This window comes from Rhagoletis zephyria, unplaced genomic scaffold, assembly GCF_001687245.7.
Source record: "Rhagoletis zephyria isolate East Lansing unplaced genomic scaffold, Rhagoletis_zephyria_1.1 Rzeph_scaffold_00416, whole genome shotgun sequence".
Lineage (NCBI taxonomy): Eukaryota > Metazoa > Arthropoda > Insecta > Diptera > Tephritidae > Rhagoletis > Rhagoletis zephyria.
This window is the reverse complement of record NW_016157500.1, coordinates 128,669-141,222: the sequence shown is the minus strand read 5'-3', so window position 1 is coordinate 141,222 and position 12,554 is coordinate 128,669. Positions and strand designations below refer to the sequence as shown.

Sequence of the window (12,554 nt, the reverse complement as noted above, 5' to 3'; positions counted from 1 at the left end):
GAGTTGAGGTCCGATCCGTTTCCTGGTGAGGAGCACGATCTCCGTTTTGGCTGTAGCCAATTGCAGACCGTGATCTCTCATCCATCCACTGACGTTGCGCATGACCTGGTTTAGCTTGAGCTGTGCTAGCTGGACATTTCTTTCTGTTATGACGGCGGGAGCAGTTTTTAAAGACGATGCTTTTCCTATATTTTGTTAGACTTTTCATAAGTAAAAATATTTTGTGAATATTACTTTCTTCATATGAATTATATCACATTTTTTGTTTAATTCAAGGCCTATCAAACAGGTTTAGAGCATTTGAGGAAAAACAACATTTGTTGCTTCAGGTATCGAAAGTGTCAAAAACTGTTCTGATTTTTTTCTTCTACATCAAAGCGTGCCATGTGAAATACAAAAAAGATACAAAATTTGAATTGAAAAAATGAAAATTGTTGCAACTTTCTTTCTTAAGGCGCTGGCGCAATGCAGGCTTGCTTTGCGCGCCTTGCTGACTTCAATTTGCTTTGATGCCATTTGGCCAGCCTTTATACGTTTTAGTATATTCCAAATAATTTTTGACACTTCTCGCAGCGAAGCAAGCAAAGCAAGCCTGCATTGGACCAGCACCTTTTGTAAATTGGTTTGATTCTCGAAGCATTGGTCCATCCTGTGCCAGGCCCAGTAATCAGCGGTTGTGCTGCTGAGTTGGGCGAGCGTTCAGAAAGCTGATATTCAATCGCTGGTTTTGTATGGAAAAAGGTTCCACATCATTCATTCAAGGTTCATTTTCCTCGAACCGGTTCACTTTTCGTTTCAGTGTACATATTCACTACGGGCAGATGAAAAAATATCGGGCGAAACTCACGACAAGGCTGAATGAGAATATCTTTTGCGAATATAAAAAGGTTCCACATGCAAATAGATTTAACAATTTAGAATTTTTGTGAGCCGAAGTTAAAAATATTTGACATTTTCGAGAACAAATAATTTGAAAAAAATCAAATCAGCTGCTACTGATACATGTTACAAATATTTAAAGGTAGTTTCACTTCTTCTTATCCGCCATTGCTCCCATTTGACGTAAACTGCGCTTTTGACGTTTTCTTTTAAATTGAAGCTACCATATTCTTTGATGAAACTAAAAAGTGGTTTTTTACTTAAAAAAAAAAATTATTCCAAAATTATTTCAAGGAATATATTTTGAGCATCATTTTATAGCGAGCTATTAGTGGTTTATTTCCAAAATTAATTATAAAACGGAAGGCTATTAAAATACTCCTATTACATTGCGTAATGCACATGGACAATCTATTTGTTTATGCAATTATTTTCATCATTATTTAGTACGATTAGATGCATATTTCGGGATGGCCACGTGCATGGTAACTTCACCAAGGTATTGTTTGCTTGTTCCAACCACTTTTCCGGTGAAAACTTTCAGCCTCGGCACGGATGTGCCCAATCTAAGCGAAACGCTGCACCAGCAGCAGTAGAGCGAGTAGTTTATCTGTCCATAAACTATACCAAGGAGCTCTAAGAGTTTGTAATTTTTTTACCTCCCTCTAAGTTTATGCTTCCATAGTGCTTTAATTGACGATAAGCTACTTTTTAACTATTCCGTTTTTCATATGTCCTCTAAAAAGGATCCAAATTAAAGCGACATCCTAATATCTGTAATAATATCTCATGGAACACTGCATATAATGCGAAATCTTTTTGCGGTAAGGTAATTTAAGGTATGAATTAAGTAAACTTACCTTGCGTGTTGTTATTTTTTAATGCATAAAAAATTCCTTTAAAAATAATAAAATTTCCAAAACAATAATTTGTTGAGGTGGCACNTGTCCTCTAAAAAGGATCCAAATTAAAGCGACATCCTAATATCTGTAATAATATCTCATGGAACACTGCATATAATGCGAAATCTTTTTGCGGTAAGGTAATTTAAGGTATGAATTAAGTAAACTTACCTTGCGTGTTGTTATTTTTTAATGCATAAAAATTGAAACTACCTTCTTTTTTTGTATCATATACTGATACTACCGGTTCAATGTACCTTGGTTTAATTGTATTTTTGGAATAAACAAAGTTCTTTTTCCTTCTGTCAGTAAACTGTTTTTTTTTACGAATAGTATAAATAAGCAATGGGAAATAAGGCAAAATTTGTTTTATTTCCAACCTCTGTTGGAAATAAAGCAAAACTCAGATTTTGGTATTATTTTCCATTTAAAAGTGAAAGCAAATTTTGCGTTATTGCCGTTTGTGTTATTTCATGTTATGGGCGGCCGCAGTGGTAAGCGGTGTGCGCTTCCACTCCACAGGGCCTGGGTTCAAAGCAACATCGCAAAAAAAATAGAAAAATGGTTTTTTCTTAACAGCAGGCAATGGCAAACCTCCGAGTACATTTCTGCACTGAAATACCACGATCCAGAAAATAAAGGTCGCGCCATTCGCGAACCGCTAACCCTCTCTTCGTCGATTTGACAGCATCCACCCAATCGCTGACGTCATAATATACTTTTGTTTACATTCACTGTTGCCAACTTGATGCGTTTCGCACCAAATTTAGTGGGTATTCAAAACGCGAAAATTTTTGAGTTTTGTGCTTGGTGCGTTTTTGGTGATTTTGTTTTTAGTTTGAAGACTTAAAAAAATTGCTCTCTCATTCCGGTATATTTTGACGTCACGGCAAGTTGCTCTCAGCTCGATTAGCGCAATCTTGTATTCTATCATTCTTGCTGAAAAACAGCTTCTCTTAAAAATACAATCGCCGTTCGGAGTCGGCGTAAAACTGTAGGTTCCTCCCGTTTGTGTGACAACATCAAGGCGCACGCCACAAATCGGAGAAGAAGCTCGGCCAAACACTAACATATGTGTAAGCGCCAATCTGTTATTATCTTTATGGGCAATTTTCAATTAGTTCGAACTTTCGCATGACTCGACAGTTTTTATTCGGACACATAATTTTCGCTGGTTTATTAACAAACATCTATTGCATATGTTGTGAGATTATGTAAATGCAAAAAAAGGAAAGAAGAAATAAGTTTGGGGCATTTTCACAAATAAAAGTTTTTTTTATTTTTACGTTGCAAAATTTGGTGCGTTAATTGCTCATGTTTGAGTATTTGGAGAGGAGAACCGAATGCAGCCAGTTAGAAGTATGTGCTTGCAATAGAAAAAAAGTTATGAAGAGTCAAAGTGGCGTGACTCCTTTTCTTAAATTCTGACACTCGCGGCTTTTATAGTATACTGTAGCTGGTGCGTACCTAAAGCTGTTATCGGACAACTGTTATAATGTTCTGGAGTATAAAAGGAATCAATATAGACGTTGCTGGCTTATGTGCTCTCATTAAAAGATAGTTAAAAAAACAACTTGTTTAAAAGGTTACGATGCGTGCACAAAAGTAAAAATGCATATTTTTTACTAGCACTTCGTCTGCAATTGGAAAATTTAGCCAAATACGTGTGTGCCCTATTATACAATATATGTACTATTGAACTATGATCCTCGTGCACCACTTTTTTATTTGTTAATTGAAAAGTTACAGAGAGAAAAAGAGATAAGCAAAGACCTAAAAAACCATATATATATAATACCCAAAGGCATTTTATGTCCATGTCATCAAATCTGCACCTTTCGTTCGATTTTCGAAAATGAGGTGTCAAATGAAAGAAATTGGGCTGTAGATGCTAGGTCTTACCGTTGATTTTTTGCAGTTTTTGTTCAGAAACTTTTTTATATGAAAACAATGCGGAGCACCGTCATTAAAAAAAAAATGCCAAAAATCAACGGTAAGTCCAAGATACTTAAAACGTACAATTTTCTTTGCTAAAATTTAATGGGCTACAAAACTGAATACCAAAATTTTGTCTAAAGATGCTGATCAAGAAATTAGAACTTTTGGTCAAACTTTGCAGATTTTTCATAATTTTTGCCCAAAGTCTGAAATTTGGATTTATATCATGTTTGTTAAATATTCAGCTGAACTTTCATAAAAAATAATAAATATTAAATAAAATAAAGAAAAATAGCAAAAACTTACTCAAATGTTGCGTCCCAGTTCTATTTGGTTCACTGTATGTGTATCTTGGTATCCGATTTATCAATTTGTACCAAACTCAGTACCATCATTAACTTTGGCATAAAAAAGTTATATTTTGAAAATTTTCGAAATCGGACTGAAATTGTGCCCACTTTCGATTTAAAAAAAAACGCGTAAAAAACGTCAAAAACGTATGGTGCGTTGCTTTAAAATGTTGCTCCCCGTTGGATATTTTATTCTAGCAGCAAAATTTCAGACCTGTGCTCACGATTTAAAAAAAATGATTTTTTTAACAAAATATACTTATATCTAAAGTTTATTTTTCTGTTACCAAACGATATCTTTCTTTAATATTTTATCAGAAGTAATAATTTTTAAGAGGGTTGCCAACTTTTTAAAAATTTATATATATATATACATATATTAAGCAAAGTTGCTTACGTAAAACCGAGCATAGCTCTAGAGCGGATTGTCCTATGTGAGCTGTCTTTTTGTTGTGTTTACAATTATTTTGGTTAGGTTGGGTTAGAGTGCGTTGCAAATCATTACCGGTTCCTTTTCCCTACTACGCGTTCTATTTACAGGTGCCGGATTTTAAAAATGTATGATGGAAATTTGTTTAAAAATACCAAATCAGCCTTATCATGAGTTTCATTTTCCTCGAACCGGTTCACTTTTCACTTTTCGTTTCAGTGTACATATTCACTGCGGGCGGATGAAAAAATATCGGGCGAAACTCACGACAAGGCTGAATGAGAATATCTTTTGCGAATATAGTTCGATTGCTTCGAAGATAATTAGAATTTTTCGACATTGTACTTTCAGTGTTCGTAAACCCATCGCCGATTAGATTATGAAACATTGCCTCACGCAATCCCAATTTACAAAGATTGGCGATTAGCAGTTCAAATCAAAAACCTCAGCAAAGCGCCTAAGGTAATGCAGTACGACATCAGGAGGAACAAGCCCCTTAACAACTGAAAAAAATTTATTTCGTTGACAACTCTGATATCGAAATCGATCAGTGTTGTGCGATTAAACGACAGATCATAGGAAAATTGCAAGAACTTCGTCAAGGACACAACGCTTTGGTTGGGTTATTTTAAATGGCAGTGGAAGATATATGCTTTCTGACGACCACAAAACCATAATCACAGCTGATAAATGTCCCACCGAAAGTCGTTAAGTGAATAGTTGGTGAAAGTGTTGTACCAAAATGTTCAACAAAAAATTAATTTTGGGCGAAACGAAGTTCGCCGCTTACGCTAGTTGTTATTAGTGGTATTCATCTAAACCGATAACTTTATCAAGCAGATAATCTTATAAGTTTATGCACTCTGTTACATGAACGACCCACACTCTCTTTTCGTTTAGACTGCTTTTACACAGTTCAAGTATTGAATTCAATTCTGCTCGCATGCGGAAGAGAGGGGGTGAGAACAAAAGGGACGAGTACACATGCGTCTGTACCGTCAAGTCGTTTCAACTTTCTTGCTTTGCTTTTGGCATTTTCGTTGCTTCCCATTTAAAGAGCCAAAAACTTGAATTCAACAGAATTGAAACGTGTAAAAGCAAATAGAAAACACAAAAGAGAATGAGCAAGAATTGCTTTCAAGTACTTGAATCATGTAAATCGGGTGTTATACATTCACGACAGTAGTCGTGTTTTCTTTGGTTATAAAGCGCAGTGTCACTAACTTTATACTACTAGCACGGGGATAAAGAAATTATAGAAACTACCTCACTAAATTGGAAAAAATTATATTTACGAGATATCTATTTAAATAAATGTACATATAACATAAAGGCTATTTATTTGAAGCAAGTTATAAGAAACAATGGCAGAATGTCTGTTTGTGTATGAATTCATTTGTCACGGCTACCAAACTTTGCGAATTATCAGTGAAACAAAACAAACAGACGGGATAATAATTGAACCAGATCTCTATCAGGATCATATCGTTGTTGAATTTGCGTGCAAAATTTGTATGCGGATCCCGATTATTGCCTAAGAAAACATAGCTAGAGTTGCGACAGAGTTGCATTGTCTTCAGTTTATCAAGTTTATTCAGTGAAATCGCTGGATAAATTTATCAGAAATGTGTAAACGAGTTTCCATACAAATTTTGACAGTTCATTTATAAGGTTTACACAATTATAAGTTTATACGGTTTACAATGCATTTATAAGGTTTGATGAATACCCTTATTATTATGGAGATTTATTTTATCAGTACCATACCAACCAGTGTTGCCACAGACAACTTTTTTTCCTACCAAAATCCACCAAAACCTACCAAAATTTTTTTTCAGTTTTTAATATTTTTGTTCAATGTCAAGTTTGTTAAAAATGTAGATAACTAAACATTTAGTAAAACTAAGACACAGCTAGTACAATAAAAGCAAATTAACTGCGTATAATAATTAATTTTACTGTACAGACTGTAAGCACTTTGGACGGTGCCATATTCAAAATTTTATATAGAGAAGAAAATTGTTCTCCAAAGTGTATCAGTCTACGATTAATTTTTCCCGAGCAGGTACATAGAATATACTATGGGGTTTCCTCCTCCAGCTCACAAAACCTACAGCCCCATTTGATTCAAATGGTACCTTAACTTGCAGTGTGCTGTCAAATAGCCAGTAAGAGTTTCAAGTACAAGGAGTCTTTCGGAGTTCCTCTTGGGAAGAGTTATGAATCTCTTTGAATGTCTTATTATCTTTTCCTTCCGCCAGTGGGCAGCAATCTGAGATTCTTCTTAGCTCTTAAGTAGTTCTGCAGTGTATTTTTAGATGTACCGCGGAATGGCCTGGTCCATGCAAGCGCATTTCGGTTCCACGCTTTGCGAGACAGACCTTTCGTTGGCTTAGCGTTACGCTATTGTGGGCTCCCAGGCGGTTCAAGAGTCCACAAGCCTTGATGCAGTTTTAAAAGAGTCTAAGGCCTTTAACACTGCCTGACTATCCGACACAATATTTCTTCTGGCCCCATTTATCCTTCTACGAAGACATTCGCGAAACAGACTTCGATCGCAAAGACCTGCCCCTGGAATATGGCTGGGTACGAGCCCATTGGCAGACTTTTCTGGATTCTTGGTCAAAGTACGCCATAAAGTATATATGGATATTTATGTTGCATATTGGCAATAATAAAGGTACACGTACTTACGAACCAGGTATATATATGTACATACATTAGCGTGGGCCGAAAATCCGCTTTTTTAGACTTTTGATTGGTAATAGCAAAATAATGGTTCATTATACTCTAAAAAAATCTGTGTGCAAGATTAAAATTTTTGGCCAATATCTTAGGCTCTCCCAAGTCCATCAAAGTTGAAGTGGTAAAAAAAATTTTTCTTAGTTTATTTCGATTCTCTACAAGAAAGGCCCATATATCAAATTATGCAGGACTAATACTTTTGAAAATAATTGCAATTTTAGTAAAAAAATGTGTTAATTAATTTATTTATTAATTTTTATTTTTCGAGCTCATTGAACTTTGGTGGACTTGGTTGAGCCTAAGATATTAACCAAAAATATTCATCTTTCACATAGATTTTCGAAAATCTACTTTAACTCAAATCCCTTGGTAATAGTGAAAATATATTGTATCTGAAGTCAACAACAACCCAGCAAAAAACACGATTACCACAGAAACGAAAATGGAAACGAGCTAGGCGATGGGAATCGCTTACCCTTTCGCTTCAAGAAGGCATTATTTTAACAAGGGCATGTCATTGGCGGTAAGCCCTTACCCGCAGCATTACCTTCAAACGAAGGGAGATTACAGAAAAGTGTGCCAGGGAGTGACTTTTGTCGTTCAAGCTGAATGCAAAGCATGGTCCTTTTAATATTATATAAACATCCGAAAACATTAAAACGTTTGAAACAAATCTGGTCTCACTTTTTTGTATTTTTCACTTGGTTGCTGAAGTAATGAAGAATTGAGAATTCATAAGGGAAAATTATAGCATTTGTAAGTTTTATCTTAATATCTTAAAAATTTTAAGACTTATTGAAAAATGATAAATGAACGTGAGGTACTAAATTTAATAACCCTTAATTTAATACATATATCGTCCTGTTTATAACAATTAACGCATTTCATAGATATTACCAGCCAAAGTTTCATTTTCAAAATTCGTACACTTTGATTCAATTACGCGGGCTAAAGATGAGTTTTAAATTAATCTTTCGGNAAATGATAAATGAACGTGAGGTACTAAATTTAATAACCCTTAATTTAATACATATATCGTCCTGTTTATAACAATTAACGCATTTCATAGATATTACCAGCCAAAGTTTCATTTTCAAAATTCGTACACTTTGATTCAATTACGCGGGCTAAAGATGAGTTTTAAATTAATCTTTCGGGGCCAATAACAATTGGCTAAGACCTAAGACATCATAATATTACTATTACAATACGGTCAAATGCCTTTTATTTTCCCCCATACAAAATCGACCCAGCCTAATGTCTATGCCGATATTAAGTTTTCTCGTTTTTGATTTCAGTTATACTAACACGTCTTTACCTTTACGCTAAAAATGAATGGTAATTTGCGGCAACAAGCTATCATATCAAGATAAGACATGTATTTCAAGATATCTACCTGCATACAGCCTCTATCAAAACATTAAGTGTGAATGCTGGAAATAACAAGAATTGAGGCAAGAAACAAAGATACATATCAGGCGTCAGAGTGGCAGCGACATTTCTAGCAATGTGTTTTGCATTAGTTTTAGCGATATGAAAACCAGCGATGGAATAATGTCGTATATAAAATGAATATGAAGAGTGGCATTTCCTAGTTTTTGGTCCCAAAACTGTTAAATGGATAACATACTAGAGATGGGTAAATTCAATATTAGAAGCTTCGAGATTCGACTTTTCATCGAACTTTAGCTCCAATGGCGAATATTTGAAATCGAACTGTGTGGTGCTTAAATTCGGATAAAATCGAATTTTCCTAGAAAACATCGAATGTCGTCTCAATTTGCAAAAAAGCAACTATGCAACTTTCTTCTTTCTGACTAAATTTGGCATCAATGTGTGTGGCACCATATTTGCCTTAGGGATGCAAACCAATAAATACATCGACGTTTTTTCGATCTGATGCAACGAAATATTGCAACTATTTATAGTATAGTTAAGAAAAGCATCAAAAATCTCATTAATTCGATTCCGTTGAGAAGATTTTTAAATATTTTTATGCCGATTGCCGATTTATGCTTAAACCCTTTTGTCATTTGAGAGGTTTTTTTTAAAAAGGCTTTTAAGAAACTATTTATTTATAAAAAACTAAATTTTTCGAGGTATTTTCAAATCGGTCCAGGTCACTTAAATCTTAATATTTTTTCCGAAATATTTTGGTGGACGTCTTCAAATATAATACATTTTGTAACTCCGGCGGAAAAACCGCAACTTTTTTTTGGTTATGCAGTCTAATGTACATACATACACACACATAAATCTGTAACTTAAGTAATATATTATCTTAAAAAATTTACAGATTACCTATGTCTGTACCGGAAATAGTTGATTTAAAGGGTGTTGTAGAGCCACATCTAGAGGGCGGTGAGCTTCAATCGTACAGTGCTCGTTATCTTACCAAGCCTGGAGACAATTATGGCAGCTGTATTCTCTCCATCTCCTCTAAAATTAAACGTCCGAACGGGCTTATCGAGGATTTGGCCTTGATTGCAAAATTGCCGCCAGTTACCAACGAATTGTTTTGGCAAATATTCCAACCAGAACGCACCTGTATTACAGAGAACAACGTATACCAAAGTGTTGTACCAGAAATACATCGGCTGCAACTCGAAGCTGGTTTGCCTAAGGATAAACTCTACAATGGCGTGCCTCGTTACTATGGCAGTCGAATATCACTGAATATCAACACAAACAAAGTAGATCGCGATGCGGTACTAGTCCAGGAGAATCTACAGGCATCTGGATATAAAGCTGGTAATCGTCACAAAATGCTCGATTCTGTGCATACTAAACTTGTGTTGGAATCTCTGGCACAGTATCACGCATTACCAATTGCCTTACGCCTTAGGAAGCCAGAAATTTTCGCAAAGTACATACGTCCATACTTCAAACGTTTCAATATGAACAACACAATGGGCCATGATATGAAAGAAGCAATGCGTAAGGTGTGTTTTTCGAAGAAATCTCGATATTCAGGGCCATCACAGAATGCATCGTTGCTTAGATTTTCATGAAATCTAGGAAAGTGCTATCACAGAATCCGAATGGCTACGAACGTAAATTCGAAATTCGTTGGGAGCCTTCATAGAATCCGTTCGTAATGAAGATTCGTACAGATACTCTACGACGAGTTTATGCTGTCGGAACAAAATTTTAAATCACTGAATCTTAAAAATAATGGAAAAAACTGCATTATTGTTAACAATAAATATTTATTATACTCCAAGTTTGTTATAGTTTGTTTAATTCCATAAATTTGTGTAAACGTAGACGTAAAATACCAATGCTATACACACATATATATGTACAGTCAATCAAGATTAGGTACAGCGATTTTTTTTGAATACGGGAAACTGTTTTTTAAGTATTCTATTTTTAGAATTTATTTTTTTATAAAAATATGGTTAATTTTTTACAACATAAACCCCGAAAACCAGAGACCTTGTGCAAAATTAAAGAAAATTCTGCGAATTTATGTTAAAATTTTCGATTTCTTTTTTTTTATGGAGAAAACAAACGACACCTTCAACAAAAAAAAATTAGCAAAAATCATTGGTAGGTCCTAGATCCCTCAGGCTTGCACATAATTATACAAAAATTGAATGGGGAAAAAACTGCATACTCAGTTTTTTTCTAAAGAGTGTAATTAAAAAGTGTATTATTTTGATGAAAATTTTCAGAATTTTCTTTAATTTTGCACAAGGTTTGGAGCTCGTATTTTTTGGGGTGGGTCTTGGTGGTAGAGCTAATCATATTTTTTTTTTAAATTTTACGAAAAATAGAGTAATTAAAAAACAGTTGCCCGTATTGCTAAATCGCTAAACCTAAACTTTGATTATATATGTACATAAACCTAATTACCTAGACGCTATTGAATCCAAATTACTTGAATATCATAAAAATTAATTTAAAAAAAAATCTATTTAAAACAATAAAATCTAAACTACAATATTAAAACAAGAAACAAAAATTAAAATAGAAAAAAAACTCCGCTGCCCGACGACTCGGACTCGAACACGCATCTCCCAATTGGCAGGCCTAGTGTTTTGCTCATTCGGCCATTGCGACTGCTGGGGCAGCGTGAGCAAAATGGCGTACAATGTCTATTGTTTCCTTTGCACTAGCTGATTTCGAATCAGCATTCGAAGCTGGCAACGATATTTTTTTCGAGTTCACTCGGATTCAGTGATAGGAATTTTTTCGTATTCGTAGCAGGCATTAGAATTCGTAGATTTTCTACGCTGGATTCCGTGATAGCCCTGATTAGTTCTACTAATTTGAAGATTATTTTCACTTCATCTGCGTTAGGAAATAGTTGAAGATCTACAGATAGCTACACACAATGACGATACTGCAGTTGATGAAATACTCGAACTATTTGAACTATACGATAGGTGGCTAGAGCAGCCAGAAGCAGTTGATGGACTATATACCAGCTTGGTGCATTGCGACATGTGGATCAATAATATTATGTTTCGTTATGGTTGGTAATTTCTAACCTTTGCAGCTTAAATTGGCTAAAATAACATATTTTTGCAGATGATAAAGGTCAACCCTCACATTTAAAATTTGTAGATTTCCAAATAGCTCAATACGAGTCAATCGCACATGATATTATATTTGTCTTATTTTCAAGTGTGGAATCAGCTGTACTGGAAGACAATTTCGACGAATTTTTGAAAATCTATTACAATGCATTCATAATGAACCTGGTTGAGGTGCAGATTCCAACCACAAATTATACCTACGAGAGGTGGGTGCTATTTAAAATATTTTGAATAAATATTCTCAATATTATTTTCTTATAGTTTTCTAAATGAAGTACTAAGGGTAGCTCCAATTGAATTCCCCCACCCGTTAGTCATGACAAAAGTTATTTTGGCAGATAACAGCACGCTTCCAGAGGATTTCAAAGATTTGGATATTTCTGTTATAACAAAAAATCGCGGTTTGGACACAATAATAAAGCGAATGGAAGACATATTGCGCTTGGGGAAAAAGTTTAAATTATATTAATGTATAAAATTAGGTTTTCATTTATTATGGCAACCCTAATTGAAGTTGAAAGTAAATTTGTTAAAAAACAAAAATTTAGAAGATTAGTGATAGTTTATATCTATTTTATATATAAAAATAAAATAAAATACATGTGGTGATTCCCGAAGGGGAAGCTCGGCCAAACACTAACTTATTGTGAAGCGCCAATCTCTTAGTGTTATTAATCTTTAAAGCGCCACGGAGACGATCAAATATCTTTATCAACGCTTTAAGTGTAATCAATACACGTCCGCTTTTGTCGGCTACACGTACACT

The 12,554-nt window shown here is 34.7% G+C and overlaps 1 protein-coding gene across 1 annotated transcript; it reads left to right on the top strand.

Annotated features, from left to right (window-relative positions):
- Positions 1-9,528: 9,528 nt before the first annotated feature.
- Positions 9,529-12,257, top strand: LOC108359590 (uncharacterized). Its single transcript, XM_017611513.1, has 4 exons — positions 9,529-10,186; positions 11,550-11,724; positions 11,781-11,994; positions 12,050-12,257. The coding sequence occupies exons 1-4, from the start codon at positions 9,548-9,550 to the stop codon at positions 12,255-12,257; spliced, it is 1,236 nt and encodes a 411-aa protein (XP_017467002.1). The 5' UTR covers positions 9,529-9,547.
- Positions 12,258-12,554: the final 297 nt, after the last annotated feature.

What these genes read in the sequence shown, in the direction of transcription:
- LOC108359590 (XM_017611513.1), top strand. Translation starts at nt 9,548, where the DNA reads ATGTCTGTACCGGAAATAGTTGATTTAAAGGGTGTTGTAGAGCCACAT. An exon ending in TGAAAGAAGCAATGCGTAAG is followed by an intron (nt 10,187 to 11,549) that starts GTGTGTTTTTCG and finishes CATCTGCGTTAG; the next exon opens with GAAATAGTTGAAGATCTACA. An exon ending in TAATATTATGTTTCGTTATG is followed by an intron (nt 11,725 to 11,780) that starts GTTGGTAATTTC and finishes ATATTTTTGCAG; the next exon opens with ATGATAAAGGTCAACCCTCA.